Source organism: Falco rusticolus, chromosome 9 (assembly GCF_015220075.1).
Source record: "Falco rusticolus isolate bFalRus1 chromosome 9, bFalRus1.pri, whole genome shotgun sequence".
Taxonomy (NCBI): Eukaryota; Metazoa; Chordata; class Aves; order Falconiformes; family Falconidae; genus Falco; species Falco rusticolus.
Window position 1 is genome coordinate 51,235,620 of NC_051195.1, and position 16,976 is coordinate 51,252,595.

The following is a 16,976-nucleotide window of genomic DNA, read 5'->3' on the forward strand; positions in this document are numbered from 1 at the left end:
CATATATTACTGCGCTTGCTTTGCCAAAGCTCTTCAGTATGATGGATGAGATTTAAAGGTTGATCTGACTAAATTGCAATGAGAATACTAACGACAAAGATATTTCTGTTGTGAACTATTCCTACCAGACATCATAGCTGTGACAGAAATGGTGTAAGATAATGGACAATAAAAGTCACTCGAAAATAATACTCTCCTAGGATTGGGCTGCCTTCCCCACAGCACGTACCCTGAACCACAGCGATAATGTAATCATAAGCCAAGATCATCATTTAAATATATAGGTAATCTCATATAGTATCCTGACAGATTTATTTTATGAGCAAGCAAGAGGAAGAATATTATTGGGCAGTAGAGAGGAAGAAAGTGTTACTGATGTGGTTGTGTTTATTTTGTAAAATAGTTTGCATTGCTCCTGTCTTTGGGGACTCTGCAGTGAGCGGCATGCTGATGGCTCAGGGGAGTGGGGGAGACTGGGCTCCCACCGGCAGCGCCTCTGCTGTGGATATCGGCAGCTCACCTAGGAGCCTGGTTTATGTGCACCGGTGGATTTTATTCACCATTAATCTCAATTCTCTGTATATGTTAAAAGATAGAAATTTGCGCATTAGTTTAAGTAATGTGCTTGACTGCATTTAAACAACTCGTGAATTTCTGGACCTATGTATGACTTGCCTTTTTTGTACCCAAACAGAGCTGCATGCCTCCCCCTCCCAAGTCCCCATGTAGCAAGAAGATATGAGAGGGATGTAGTAACTGGGTGGAAAAGCGTGTATCTCTCTCTCACATGATACTTGAGGGCATTGGGGCAGGTCAGAGGCACAAAAAGCCTCGCAACCTTTCCAGGAAGGGCACAGCTGCCCCATGTCACAGCCAGGAACACTGAGACTCCTCAAGATGGAGTCATGTCGCTTTTACAGTAGGAAGTGGTGTGAAAGTGGAAAACCTTGTCGTTTATTGTGCAGAATTTCTTGTGGCAGTACCGGGGTAAGCTGGAATTGCTGTGTCTTGTTCTGCATTTACAAAGCTGTTCGCTGTGAAGCCTCCAGTATGTTAGGGAAGGAGCTGCTCAGCACAGTGCCACTGCTGTGTCCCCAGCCGCTGAGGATGGATTTGGCAGTGGTTTGGGTTTGGTGGTGCCTCCCATGCTGCGGGCAGCAGCAGAGCTGAAAGCTGAGCACATGGAAGCAGCTGGTGTGTCTTGCAGCAAGGCGAAGACGGTTGTAACGCTGAGCACTCAAAGCACTGCTGCTTTGCTGTCTACTTTAGAGGTGCATGGCCCTGTCGTGTTGATTATACATCTGGGAGCAGATAATTTGGCCTGTAGTTGAGTTTGAGGCATCCAGAGGCACATGGTGATACCAGATGAGGCTGGTCACAGCTGTTTCACCAAGCCAGTGCAGAGAGGAGCTGCACCCGGGGCAGTAGGATGTGTGAGACTGAATGGCAACATGCTCATGAGGTTCTGCTCCTTAATGAGCGTCTTGTAACTAATGATTTTGGCCTTTGCTACCGAGTGCCCTGGGCTATTCTGCTCTGAGAATGCCACCTGTCAGGTACCTGCAAGGTCCCACAGGATTCCATGGGGTTTTATGTTTTGTTTTCTTTCTACTGATTCAAGGTCTCAGATGGATGGGATGGGGTGTAAGGGCAGTTGGGCACCCAAAGAGGAACTGCAGCCTGGGACATGTTAGGGGACCTGGCTGCACAAGAGGGTTTTTATTTTCCCTTGCTTTGTAAAAGCTCCCACCACTGTTGGCAGTAATAACTGTGCTGCAGGAGGGTGACAGTAAGTGGCAGGATGCTTAAAGATTTTGATACCAGTTGTGTTGCTGTGTGGGTGGAGTCTTCTTTTTTAGGTGTTTTGGCATACTAGGACATATGTTTTGTATTTCTCCTTTTTGTTATTACTGCCCTATGGAGTGGAGGGCACATGGTGACAGACAAACCTACATCAAGTTGTAGTTTGAAAGAATAAGCTGCTCATCCAATGTGGGCTTTGATCATACTCCCCACTGTGGTGTTAAATTTATTTTGAACTCTCAAGAGAGTCACTGAGTTGCCTGCAAAACTACTGAGATACGAACCTGAAGAAAATGAGGTGGAAGGTTTTGGTACCTTGGGTGTTTTCAGTGCATTGTTTTCAAAATCTCTCGGCTTATACCTTAAGATCTGTTGGGAGAAGTGAAGCACTGCTTTGCTGAATTCAGTTGTATTTTCTCAAATCATTATTTATTTTAAGTTGGCCTCTGATTTAATTGGAAATCTTTCATTTCCATTGTTTTCAGAAACTGTTTCCCCCAGTGGATCAGGTACAGTTAAAGCAGTCCTGCACCATTCAGTTATATGGGAGCTGCCATTTTTTGTGTGTGGCTCTGGCCTGTCATGATGTCTTTATTCTATTAGAAGGTTAAAGGCTGCTTTACCAGAACAACATATGTCTCACTTTATTTATACTGCACAGCAAAGTACCAATATCTTAATAATTGGAAATAGCAGCATATATCTATTCATGAGACTTCTGTCTGGTTTTGGTATGATAAAGGTACTTTTGTGGTTGGTGCAGAGGGAGGTGAGCCTGTTGCGTCTGTTGCTGTGAAGCAGAGATGGCACATATACAAGGGGATTGATTTTGCCTAATGTTCAATGATCATGAGCTCCAGTATTTGAAAGTAACCTGAACTGGTGACACTTTTTCTGTTGTAAAGTTATTACATTGGTTGTCAGTCAAACAAAGTAATTTGGAATTTCTCTGGCTGATGAAAATTGACCCCAAATACTAAAACAATTGTGATAACATCCTTAACATGACTTGGCTGCAATATCCTGGAAGTAATGCTGCATCAGGAGAACTCTGGTGAGATCTTCCTTCCTGTGCTGCTTTTACGAGTAGACACAAACATGGTTATCTGCTCTGCCTACTCCTTCCTTTCTCTGGGGCTGGAACCCAGTTGCTGCCATTTGGTTTTTAGTGTGTAGTTCCCAAAGCAGGCAATAGCTTTTCTGGAGGTAGAGGTATATGCTTCAGTTTTGATTAAAATAGGGTGGAAATGTGTCTTCAAAAGCTGGAAAGTTCTGCGAGACATTTTATGAACTGTATGCAGTCCGTCCTTTTTTGTACGTGGATTTTTGAGGCATATGTTATTGGGGGCTTACACGTATGAGACACTTGAGTATTCACAGTAATTCCAGAAAGCTGTTAGGTTGCTCTTGTAATGCCTTTCACAGATGATGATCCTGTTCTTTTATCCACTTTCTGGGAAGATATGTGATGCTTCATGCAATTTAAAAATGTTTTAATGTACTGTCATGGCCAAGACCCAGTCTGAGTCTGTTTGACACTGCAAAGTTTCATAGGAAATTTGGAAGCAGCAATAAAAAAGCCTGTCACTTAAGAAGTAAAAGTGCAGAGCTATAACAATGTAAGGTAAAAATGTGACAATGTTTAAGAGAACTTATTCCAAAACCTCTTGTCTTATTTCCTACTGTTTTCTTTGGCAGTTTAAACAGATTAAAAAACCCTGAAATTATTTGTCTGCAACTGCTTCCCTGTGTTGTTGTTCCCCTGCCCCGCCCCCTTGATAATAAGGAAATGAGACTGAATCTGGAGCGTTATTGTCACTGCCAGGTTTTGTGTTAGTAGCTTTTTTTCTTCCCTATTTGATTTCTTTGAATCCGTATTGTGTTAATGATACTGTTGCTGCTAACAAGTGACATATAAAGTAAATCTGTTGATCTTGATCCAGCTGTTAGTAAAGTTACATCCTAACATACACCGGGATAGTAGATGTGTTTTCTCCCACCTGTCATGCAGGTCAGGGACTGAATTAGATGGAGACACATAACTTTGGTTTAGATACTGTGGTCACTGGTTCTAGATGTTGGTGAATTAAGCATTGCAGTTAAGATTGCTACTTCAAAAATACGATAAAAAAAATAATTCATTGCCTGTTAATATCAATGTTGGTTAATGAGGCATTACATGCTTTAACTAAGTGAAATGTTACGTAGTTTAGGCTTTTGATTGCGGTGTGGTTAACATTCACATGTTGCTGTATGTAGAAACAGCTTCTCTTAGCAGGAGATGGTTCCATCCCAACCTGTATAGCCTGAGTGAGGTGGGAGGTTGTAACTCATTCAGGTAACTTTGAGAAGATCATTCCTTTCCAAACAGATGAAGATACGGCTTTTGGTATGCTACATCTTGTGAAATGCTAATGTTAATTACAAGGAAGGGTTTCACGGTAACTGTTGGATTCCATGAGATAACTTAATGCACAGATTGTGTAGCCTGGATGGAGTGGTGGGGTAAGGGGTAGCTGAACACATTTAAACGTTTCTTACGTGTTTATGGTTTTCTTCAGTAGTCCAAAATAACTCTGATGTAACATGCTGCAGCTAATATCCAAACTTACTTCAGGACTAGTAAAATGTAGCTCAAAATGTGGTTACTTCCTCAGGAGAACACAAGTATCTGGCACGGGGGTGGAAGTCACTGGCTTTAAGCTGTTGTATCGGACACTGTCATGTTCTCTGCTCAACACTTTCATGTTTAAAAATATAATTGCAATATTGGTTCTGCAGTTAGACTTTTTAGAGAGAGTCTCAAAAACCCTGTAGAATTTTTAGAATTACAGTTCAGTGCAAATGTATACCTGTTTTGACATAGCAAAGTGCCCTTATGTTGTTGGCTGCTATTTGAAGACCCTCCATGAAGCCTGTTCCTGGGGATCCCCCTTGCAGTCTACCTATAACATGTGCTTGCCAATAGCCCAGAATAGCCCAGCTGACAGCTTCGAGCAGGACACGCTGTCCTGTAGGTGTCAGCGGGCTTGGAGCTGGTGTCATGTGAGCTCTGCCGTATCTCTTTTCAAAGCTGGTATTTTGTTCTTCTTCCTTTGCTTCCAGCTGTAGCGCTTTAAACAGCAACCAAACCCAAATACTCTGCCTAATACATTCCCATACAGCTCATGGCAGCTAAGCTGCTGAGCTGTTGATTGCCCTCCCATTGCCTAATCCTCACGGTAAGTAATTGTACCTTGAGTTTCCTTGCGGCGGCTGGAAAGTTATGGTTCTCTTAGGAATGTTCCAGACTTATGTGTGATCAGACGACTGGGGTTGTCGTCTTCAGAGAACCCTTTTCTCTTTTCGAGCTTCAGTCCTTTTCGAAGGCAGGATGCAGTAGATACGATGTTTGATCAGTGATAGACTGCAGATATTTCGCATGACGCTGCCTGGACATGCCTTTTATCTCAAGGCTGTAAATGTGAAATTTCTGAATTCCTTTTGGAGATAAGTGGTGGAAGCAAGGCTGTCAGTCGCCTGCAGTCTGTAGCAGTGTTTTCTCTGTGCTTGTGGACTTAGAAGAGAAAGAACATGTGTTACATTCTCCCTTCAAGTAAGCAGCCTTTCTTCAAATCATGAATAATAAAATACTTAAGATAGTTCTGCCAGAGTAACATAAATTAGCAATTTCATAGGGCAGCTTAATTAAGAGACATTTTTATTTTTCAAGTGTTCACCTGGTTACTAATAAACCGACAGATGCCTGATGCTGAAGGAATCTTAAAATCAAACTTCTTCATATTAATAGTGATTATCCTTTTCCCACTGGAGTTTTGTAGTACTGACTTAGGAAAACGTTTTATTGAGAGCAACCCATGTGTTGGCCTGTCTATATGCGTCAGGTACTCCAGCCCTCACAACTCTTCTGTAGTGAGTGTCTGTTACAGAGTGGAAGTTCATTTGCTTAAGGAGTGAAAAGAGCCTTTTCCCTGCTCACCCCCTGATACTGTGTGTGCACGTGTTGCAGTGGCTGGTGGTGGGACGGATCTGCCGGAGCTAAAGGCTTGTTTTACTGACAACTGCTAAAAGAACTGAGCATGACTTGCTGCAGAAATTCTTCTGCATCATATTTTCTCCCCCACTCCCTCAAATATTTAAAATATCTCTGTATTTTAAATTAAGTTAGTCATTGCCCAAGTGCCAGGCATGCACTATTAATACAGTAATGAGGTCAGGTTGTGTTATTTCACTGAGTGAGTACTTGCCAAAACGCTTCAAGCAAGTTTCTGCAAATGCTTGTGTTGGCCACTAAATCTTCCCTTGTCACCCTTGGGCTTCTTGTCGCTGCTAAGGACAGCAACAATGCGACTCTGAATTACGCACTGCCTAGCGTGTGTGGATAATGAATAACTAGCTATGAATAACATTCTTAAATAAGCCCAAAAAACCTGCATACAGCCCTTTGTGGAGAAGGGATGTTAGTGCATTTATTGTGCGTGTTCTGTGTATGCTGTGAATGTTTTTTGAGGACTGGCCTTGCTCGGGGCTAGAGCCTGACCCCTGACGTGACATGGGGCAAGGAGCACTGTGATCTCCTCTGAGATGTCCCCTAAATAGCTTATAAAACTAGCAGGATTCATTCCAGAGTCAGGATGGCGACGGTAATAGTTCAAATATGGTTTTTGTTTCCTAGAAGGGCTAGAAAATATGTATACGTTTAGTCTCTTACACTTCTGCAAACAGATGTGTCTGGAAGGCTTTCAGCCAAAAGCCCAAAACTGCCCTGTTAATGTTTACTACTGCAGTCCTGAAATCCACGCAGGGCTCTGTGTCGGGGGAGGGTTAGTTAATCTGGGATCACAGTGGTGTTCCAGCACTGGGAATGTCTTGGCTGCCTGATGGGCAGCTCTTTATACCACCTGCCCTTCACGGCACCATTTTTGAAGGTGAGCAGGCTATCTTTTCAGATTACTGTGTTGTGTTGGCCTGGAAACGGCAGCATCTGAGCCCACCCTCTACAGGAAGGGACTTTGCGAGGTGGAAAGTGTGGAAACTGCCCGGGGTGGTCTCAGCATCATGGCTGGTGTCCTTGGGCAGGGGTCAGCCTGATGCTGGGCACGGCGGTTACACACACACTCGGAGGAACGTGGTGTTTCTGCACCGTGGCGATGAGCAGTTGTACTGCTGTGTGTTGGACCTGGATGGCGTTTTCAAATGTCCAGCAGCCTATTTAAATGATGACGAGTCTGGTACATCCAGTTTGGGAAATAAGTTCCTTTGCATCTTTCAAACATTGTAGGAATTTGACTTTTCAATTTTTTCCTTTCTTTTTCTCTTTGTTTTAAATTCTGAAAAATGGAGACTGACTACTACACTTCCCATTCCTTCTACTTGGTTTGTGTTATGGTTAATTATAACCCCTTTTTTGAGCCCTCTCAACCAAGTACCTTGTGTCCCTTCCTTCCTTCCTGTTACCTGCAAACTTTTGTTTGGTTTTATAATACTGCTCAAAATAAAACTAATCTCATGATACTGTGAAATAATTTGATTCAAGGTAGATGCAAGATGTGATGTGTAGAAGTTTTATGTTGCAGCATAAATGAGAGTTAAATTTTGTTTGGTGCTGTGTCTCAGACCTTCACCTTGCACTTAAAAAGGAGGGGAGGCTGAATTGGTCTCTGTAGGGTGAAGGGTAATTTTAGAATGAAAATGAAGAATCATTGCAGACGGTGATGGTGAATTTCTTTTTAGGTCCTTACAGTTAAGTTCTTTATCTGATAACTCTTGCTGGATTCTCTTCTCCAACACCGCATCTGCTTAATTTCTGTAATTTTTGTAGGAAATTCTGCTGGACAGCTGTGCCCAGTAATTGCTGCAGGTGAAACTGGAACAAATTAATTCACGGAATTTTCCCTTGCTTGTTTGTTCCTACAATAATACTTTGATCTTGTTGAATCTAATATGGTTTCTAGCTGCTGATTCGTGTGTCTTGCCAACCTGCATGAGAACTTTTAATTTGGGGTTAGGGAAGAAGGAATGTGGGTAAAGTTACACTTTTAGGTTGTCTCTGGCCAAATAAGGCTACAACTGTCTGGTGGGACTTGTTGCCATTTTTTGTTTTACAAAGGGAAACGTGCTAACTTTTCTTGAATTGTCTGCTACGTGTCTGATGCCATAGGGGATCGTCTAGGTTCAGTAGTCCTAGGGGAGGTAACGCTAGCTGCTGTTACAGTTGACAAAAGCACTGTCTGTTGTGGGTAACGTACTACTGACCAAATAAACCCATTTTCTGCTGTTTTGCTTAATAGGAAATGATACCGGTAATATTTGTGATACTGTTTTTTTTGTTCTGTAATTTGGGGAGCGTGAGGGTAGCTGTGACCTGTTGCTGCCCCTTTCAGCGCGCAGGTGGCAGCAGGGTCTCTGTGCTGGTCTGTCAGGGGCTGGCTGAGCTCTGGAGCTGGTGGCAGATAAGGGGTTTCTCCCCTCGAGAATTGTATGGAGGAGTCAATCTGAGGGAAGGAAGGGGAGGAATCGGTTCCTGCTGTCTTCATGTGTGACGACCACGTGTAGGCACATACCTGGAAACAGTTTCTTGCTTTCAGTGCTGGATGGACAGTGATGAGACTTCTCTCTCCCCTCTTTCTTTTAACTCCAGCAGAACTGTGAGGCAGAGTTTGGTATGATACCATGGAAGGGCAGCATAACCATCCACATCATCTAGGGGACCAGAACAACCCTCTTTGCAAGCTGCCAGGGCAGGAATACCAGCATGATCCTCAGGTAAGTGCATGTGTCTCTTTAATCTCTCTCCTTCTGGGTTCTCTTCCCTTCCTTTTATAAAGGTCTATAGATTTCTTAGCGTTTAGCCTTTTTTCTTCTTTTCTTTTTTTCTCCTCTGTTTATAGTGCAGTTACAGCAGTTTTAGGGTATATCCAGTTTGGGATTCTGCCAGCCAGCCAGTTTCCTGAATCCAGTTTTTTTGATAATAATAAGAGAAAAAGGAAATAGTTTGAATTTTGCTTAAAGCAAGTATTTTTCAGTCATCTTATAAAAACATGTACTGTGTTGGCTTTCTCTTCTCTTTGATCCTTTGAAGAAAAGGCCAAAGAAAAGCAGTTGACTGTGTAAGTGAATAAATGTATTTTATCTCCTTTTATGGTTTAATAATAAAAGCTGATGAGGTAATTACCAAATAAAAGAAAAAGTTCATCCTACATGGAACTGTAGGCTATCTGACTTCATTTCCTGTGGGTCTCTGGAATCTCTCCTGCAATCTGTTTTGTCTGTACTACTATCAAGTTTCACTATAGTGGCTCATGTATCGCTCTGTTCCCTGCCTTTCTGCAGAAGTGGGCCAAAGCTGGGGTTAGACCTGCACTCTGTGTGGTGTCAGTCCCTTCGCTGTAATCATGAGATCTGTATTTTGTGAATTCTGGCTGCTTGCCTTTTTTAGGCTGTCTGTTATCAGAGCTATCAAGTTTTACCTATATGTATTTTAAGGAGTAAACAAAAAGCATCATGGAAGAGCTGTCAGAAAGAAAGACTTTTGCAACTGTGGTGTAACGTTACCTTGGGGAGGGGTCTGTGGGTCTTAATTTGTCATTCTGAACGAGCAGTGCAGTGGTGATCCAGGTTCCTCAAACAAGGAGCAGTGGTTAGGAAAGCTGTATCAAACACAAGATGATAGGATTTGCAAAAGTGGGAGGTTGCTTCCACGGAGTACAGCAATGAATGTATCTTATGCTGCACTGCTGGGAAAGTAACGTTGTATGGAGCAAAGCCCCCCTCTCCTAATGCAGCAATTTGTCATATTAAGTCATTTAATAATAATTGAATCCCCTTGATTAATCTCCTAGAATTAGCCAGTTGCATTTTGAGCAATTAGGGTTAATTACTGCCTCATTTGGCAGGATAGAGCCCCTGTAATTATTTCATGAACAAGATTAGGAAGCGTTCCTGTGCAGCAGATACATTCATGGCATCTTGGAGCACATGTTAGAATTTGTAATGACATAGTTAAGAGTAATTAGTAGCTAATAATCTATGTTACGCTGTTAATGCTGATGCTGAGTGGGCTCATTTTGCTGTATGGTCATTGTTCAATGAAACCTCCCCTCAAGTCTGTTAATATCCAGGTGGTGTTAGTGGAGGTCTCTGAGTATATTAACCATTCTGAGAGTGATCTAGTTTGGAATTAGGATTGCAGAAAGACTTCCTTTGTTTTTGCTGTTAAAATAATATTTTTTTTAAAAGCTGGATGATGAAAATATAGTCTACCAGAGAACTGAAAACAACGTGTCTCCTCAGCAAGCTCAATTTAGAAATTAACAAAAATTGTACTATTTAGAGGGCAGGCTACCTTACACTGATGGCTTGATATGATTCCTTATTACATATTTCTGATTTTCCATTTTGCAGGAACATAACTGTATTTAATTTTTATTATTCTGGTACCTATTACCTGGAAGAATCCAAAATTACATTATTTCTTTCTTCTGAAGATACAAGTAATGCAGACATGCTATATAGTAGCTTTTGGAAGATAGAGAAGTTTGAGAAGGAAAAATTGACCAAACTTAAAAGAAATGTTGTGAATGGCAGGGTTAAAAGCTTAAGCAGAAAAACCAGAACTTGAGCTTTTAGAGCCTTGGATGAGGAGGGGGTTTTGTATGGAATGGCACTCTCTCCCTTCCAGCCCTTTCATTCAAAACTAGTGTCACCTCCAAAAAGACCAGAGCGACAGTGTGCTCCTCTAGCAGAAACTTCTCATGTAATTATATTGTTGTGTTAAAGCTTCTTCCCCCACCCCTTCATTCTGATAGAGGTGTTATTTCTGCTTTATAACTAGTTAGTATAGACCTGTGGGTAAGGTATCAGACTAAGTGAATAAATAAATATAAAAAAGGCTCAATAAAATCAGTTTTAGCTTCTGACTGCCTTACCTGCCTAGAATTACCCTGAAGGAGTTCATCAGCAGGAGGGAAAACATTGCCTAGTAATGTTCTGAAGTGAAAGTGTCAATTATTTAAGTCTCCAGATTACTTAGTGTTTATAGCAGTAAGCAGTAAAAGTTATTTAAGAGTAGATCAGTGGTATAAAAATATGGAGCTATAATTTTTGACTTAGTTTTCATACTAAATAAACACAATAACTCACTTTTAAACAACTCTTTTATATACTCGCAGAGCTGTTCATGGTAGTTTCATTTTGGTCTGCAAATTGAAGATGGATTTGAACTGGTTGTCTAGCAACAAAGACTCTTCAATTTATTGTTTCTGAAATGCTTAGAGTATTTCTATGTTAATACTAATTTGTGAATATCACCTTGGTCTACTATTTTCAAGCTGGTATTTCTCCCCTTGTTGTAAGCTAGTACAAATATCTGCTGATAGGGATGTTAATACTTAGAGATTCAAGCCAAGTTCTTTAGCAAACTTGAAATTCTAGGTGACAGGTCAGGTTAAGTATATTTTATGATGACTGTAAAGTCTAGTTTTGAAGCTGCAAATTGAAAAACTGGATGTATTCTTCAATAATTACTTGACTACCTGTTTGAAGGATAATCCATATTTTAAAAGTGTCCTCATCTCTGTAAGCTTAGAAGTTCTTCTTTTTAATCAATCTGTTCTAATGTGTTCTCATAAATTCACCTGGAATTTCAAACTCAAAGTATGCAAAATTCTTTTTAGGTAGGCATTATTGAATGGAGATGGGGTATAATTTTGTATGTCATAAAGATGTTTGAAACACTGATGTTGATAGTAAATCATTACTCATAATGTATATGTGTTCAACTGGAGGGGCTGAAGCTTCCCCATCTACTATCACAGATGTCTTTTAACGGTGAAATTAGTTTACGGTAAATGTCATTCAGATGAAGTATGCACTTTAGAAGCAAGGAAACCATTCCTTTAAAATTAATGATGCATTGCAAATATCAGAAAAAGCCTTATATGCAGCATAAAGATAATTAAAATTCAGGTCAGAAGTGTATGACTTAGTCGGGCTAAATTTTTTAATGAGATTTCAGAAAATTAATTGGGCGAGTATGTTTTTACTCTTCTAAAGAATATTTCATTTCATGGCTCTACAGGAAAGATGCTTTTATTGGCATCTAAAGATTGTAGTGTCTGACTTTTTAACTGTTGGTTAACCAATCTTTAACAATTTTTAGGTTGATTACAAGTAATCTAAATACCTTGTGACCTTGTAGCTGTTTGTGCAGACTGATGACTAGTGCCAGTTTTCCACATGCTAATCAGACAGCAGTAAAACAACTGACTTTATTATCAATTAACATTAGCACTCTGGGTTTATATATTGTGCAATTAGCAGTGAACATTCCCCTTTTTTCAGCTCATTCAGGCTTATTCTTTTCTGTGCCTCTGGGAGAAGCAGCCGCACAGGCATTCCTCTGCAGCATGTTAGTATTTTACCAGTATTTTTGTCGCCAGTCTGCCAGTACTTCCCTCTGCTTGAAACATCAGGTTAGAGGCTGCAGGAAAGGCTGCTTGGACAGTTTTCTCAGGACAGTTCAGGGTTTCCCCAGCTCTTAAATAATTTATTGGCCAAACATTAATTAGTCTGGAGATTGAAAGTCTTTCTACAGAACAGGTTTTTTTCCTTATTCTTCTTTATCCCAAAATACAAATTCTGAGCTGTACAACTACTCATTTAAAAAAGAAGTACAAAAAGCATGTTCAGTTACGTAGCTGTCCTGTCTACACATGCTTATAGCAGTGTGTGAAGGATTTTGTATCAAATCTCCAGTTGTAAGTTTTGACATGTTTGTGTTCTTGCATGTTCAGTGGCCTGTGGTCAGGCGACGGTGGTAGCACTATAACAGACAACCCCAAAATCTGGAAGCATAAGTAGAAACTAGGTCCTGTCACCAAGGAGCAAGTATATAGCAAGAAACTTTCCTAACAGTCATCTTCTGTCTTTGCCTGCGTTGCTTTATAATCTGGTTTATAGTGACACCTATTAATCTTTAATTGCAGTTTCTTACTCTTTCAGCATATCTGTTCAGTGTGTACAAGGTAATATGAAGTTTTTATTTCATTGGGATTTTTCAGTATCGCAAAACCCTACAAATTCTATTTTGCAGTAAATCTCATAATGCCTCAAAATTTAAGGCTGAAAGTTCTGGCAAACTTCTCCCTTCAGTATTGTGACGAGGGCTGTCATTGCATGCTTCTGCCAGCTTTGCAATTTCTGCTCTCGCATCAGTGACTACATCTGAAAGAGGACATGTATGCCAGAGATGTTGTCCAGAATGGCTTGTTCTTGGAATAATCTCTGTATTTCATCTTTAAAATGAATAGCCTCTTTATTCAAATAAGAAATTAATTGATTTTTGTCTTTGGCGCTTTTTTTTTAATGGAGTAGTAGAAGAATGAGACTTCATTGTGTGGATAAAGAGAACAGCTTTTGTCTCAAAACTAGTTCTTCCCAGCCTCCCCTTCCTACAGCTGTCCTGGGAACAGAAATGTGCGGACAGCCCAATTGTCGTAGTATCTTCAGACATCCAGTGGTTGGAGGGGTTTTTATTTGCTTGGGTTGCCCCCTCCCCCCCTTTTTAAAAAAAATTTCTTTTTTTCATTCTAGCTCAAATCACTGACTTGCAACCTGTTTTTCAGGGTTACTGGCTTGGTTTTACTGTGTTCATGTAGACCTGAACCCTTCACTGCACCTGAATCTGTCCTGAAAATGGGAAAATCTGTTTTTGATGAACAGGTTTGAAGATGATGGCAGGATGTAATTTTACACACGTTTCATACCTGTATATGAAGACTGTTGAGGTTTGCAGAAATAAAGATCATGGTTTATTTGAATGGAGAAGTATTGGTTCTTTGACAGCTTTGTGAAAAATTGTAGTGGTTAAACATGGAAGGACTTGAAAAAAATTGAGTTTCCCGTGTCAGAAGTCATGAAATAAGTTAAATGTATGCAAGGCCAGGCTATAGGGATGGTATTCTGAGAAGGTAGGTATTTCTTAGGTATTCTAAATGTGTCCTTGTAACAGTATTTAGAAGAGTGACCTGCTTACATTTCAGTACAGTAAAGCATAAGAGGGTTAATTTTAAACAGAGAAGTATGGGAAGATGGACTGCCGTAATCAACAGGGAGCTTGCTATGTTTGGTCTAGCCTGAGCATGCTCTCTGGTTTATACCATAATCAAACATCTTCTAGCCTGTATGAAAGCTCCATTACTTTAATTAGGTCTGATAGGTTGTGATAGCAAATGCAAATCTAGGTCATTGCATATGTAAATGTGCAGCTGTAGTCCTGGAGGATGCCAGAACATATCAGCTAAGGTGTCCAGTCATCACCCAGCATTACCTCCAGCATGGCAAGCAGACTTTATGTGCTAACCATGTGAAAGTGGTTAGGACACACACATACACCCTGTCACTTGCCTAACATTTATTTATATTTTCAAGTTAAGTTGCTAGATACTTCTTGGCACATGCTTAAAATATTAATTTACACTTAAACACTTTTGGTTTAAACGCAGAGTTTAATGATTTATGAAGGGCAAACGGATACCATCCCTGATTTCAGCAAGGATTTCTTCTTTAAAAAGAAAGTTTTGTGGTAGTGGCTTCATAAAATCTCACTGAAACTGCTAGCTCTATTGTGAATGTTAATGCCCAGGTAGAAAAGCTTTTTGCTCAAACTTTCTTGCTAGAGAAGAGCATGGCTCAGGAGGCACACGTTCACAATGAAGGAAATGCTTTCATTCCTTTCTATTTTTTAATTAGGAAAAAGTGTTCTGTAATTTTATATACTAACACCTTTGTCTTGGCTGGGTAAAGCGATTTGACCGGACAGCCCGATTTGTTTAGTAACTCATATGTAAAACAGTCAGGAAATGGAGATGTTCCTGGTTAGTTACCAATCAAGTTGAACAAATACTTGTGTTCAGTCTTCTGGTGGTTTTGTCACACAAAAAATGCATGTAAACTAATGTTTCGTTAGCAGTTCCTGGAATGAGATGAATACTCCTGTATTACTTTAATGTATGTTGATTATTGCTGCCTATCAAATCTCTGCAGAGAGAGATTGCAACCAGTTTAAACTGAGGAGGCTGCAGGGGCTGATTACTTTGAGTATTTGCTTGTCTGGTTTCATCCCAGGTTGCCTTACTTTGCTGATAATTTAGTAACTTCCAGTGAAATTGATGTAACTAATAAAGCAGTGTTCTTTTCACATTCTGCTCTTTAGCTGATGACCCGTAGGCTACCTTCTTTCTCATCAGTGGGAGGGTACTCTCATTTTATTGTACGGCAGACACTGCAAAACTTGGAGAAACACATACTGAATCTTCATTTTAAGTTTTACTTTGCTGTGTTACAGCTTGTAAATGCGGTACAGCTTCAAGCATGGCACAGGTACTGCGAGTACCCTCCCGCTGCTTGCCCCGGCAGGCTTTGGTTGCAGGGAGCGGTGGCTGCGCAGTGAGGTGGGTGATGGGGCTCCTTCAGAGCGCAGGGGAAACTAAAGTGCCCTTAACAGGGAAACACTTCCTGAACTGTTCAAAGGAAATACTTGATGAAATTAACTTCCTATTTGCGTGTGACTTGCCTTTATGTATAACTGCAAATTTCAATGCAGCTGCTGTATTTGTGTAGGTTATTGTTCATGAATTAAATTTTTTATTGTCATCTTTAGCGTTGAGAAGTGAAAACCACTTCTCGTAGTATGAGAGTATTCAAATGCTCATGGTGATAGATGGAAAAACTTAGCTGTGGCCTTGGCATTTCAGAAATAATTACTTGAAGTGTCGTTTCATTTGAAAAGGAGTGGGTTTGCTCTTTCAGGGAATTTAAGCTAAGAAAGCTGATGATGTTGATGGCCTGGAGTTAAATTTCCAGTTAGGTGCCTACTTGAATTAGCAGGCATGGGCTGGATGTTAGTGTTGTGGTTTTGTCTCCTCGGGAGTTCATAAGCTCTAAGCTTTTCAGTTCAGCAGCAGTCCTCCCCTCCCAGAACTGTGGAGCACTGTCCTCGGGAAGTGCTTGGCGACTGACACGGGGCAGCGGCGGGGAAGTGCTGGATGAGCCCCAGCAGCAAACAGCATCTCAGTGCCACAGGGACGAGGGGGAAGGTGACAGTGAGGAGAGCTGATAGTCTTTTCACTGTCTGGTTTGTGACTTACAGCTGTGTCTCTGTATCATCAGCATTTATAAAACATAATCATTTTTCTTGAGTATGCCTGCAGTAGAGTAGCTTTCGTCATGGGGATTTCTCCTGCGTTTGTTGTGGTAAAGAGGCTTTAAAGGTGTCAGTCTTCAAAATAGCTTGTCCTTGTTGATTGATGCAGTTTGTGGGTCAGAAATTACTATTTAGGGGACTTTATTGGTGAGTTTTCTTAAAAACATTGAATTTTACAACTTTGTTTACGAAACCTCTGCCAAGTAACTGTGATGGTAGTTCAGAGTTGCGTGCGCGCCTTGAAATCTGGAAGCTTTCTCAAATGCCTTGATTGATATTTTTTTTTTGTTTGTTGGATAGTAGTCATTTTTAATTCTGTTGCAAAGAAGTCCAGAGTTACTAACTTGTCAAAATAAATAGACACTGTAAGAGATCCTCATGCTGTCTTGTATGTAGTGCTGGTAAAAGGTGCTGACCTGAAAGCTTTACCTGTGTTTGAAATCTTACTTCCAGCCCCAGCCCTCTGTGTTAGGAAATGACGCCTTCTTCAAACATCCAGCCCTCCTGGTCCGTTCTCCCGGGAGCTGCTGCTGGGATTGCCTGCCGAGGATTCAGCTGTGAATGATGGCTGCATCCCTGGGAAGGCCTCCCCCAGCTTCTGCTGTGTGCTTGCCTTTCTGTGGTTTTTGATGGGAACTCTGAAATGGCTCAAGATGCTGAAGCTTAAAAATATTCTACTTGGCGTGCATGGCAACTTTAAGTCATTAATTTCCATAATTCGTTTTTTAAACATTGGTTAGCATCATGTTAATTACAGAAGAGACCAGAATGGCTCTAGGGAGCAGTTCCTAGTCTGTGGAGTATGTAATCCTCGTTACGCTGTGTCTACCTCCCTGGCTGAGTATTTACCTGGGACCTCAGAAGTAAGCATCAGCACCTCCCAAGTGACACAGGCGGGCAAAGTTGATGAGAGGGTCTGTAACTAGGGAGATCGTAGTTTGGAACCAATTAGCTACTTACACAGAAGGCA

The 16,976-nt window shown here is 40.9% G+C and overlaps 1 protein-coding gene across 2 annotated transcripts in view; it reads left to right on the forward strand.

Moving 5' to 3' along the window:
• NEK6 (NIMA related kinase 6) overlaps window positions 1–16,976 on the forward strand; it is a 68,917-nt gene that overhangs the window by 16,649 nt on the left and 35,292 nt on the right. The window contains exon 2 of one of the 2 annotated variants that reach the window (XM_037400908.1): window positions 8,444–8,568. In XM_037400908.1, coding sequence (XP_037256805.1) covers window positions 8,476–8,568 — 93 coding nt within the window. In that variant the 5' untranslated portion in view covers window positions 8,444–8,475. The remainder of the gene's footprint in view (window positions 1–8,443; window positions 8,569–16,976) is intronic. The other variant, XM_037400907.1, reaches the window with a different exon arrangement.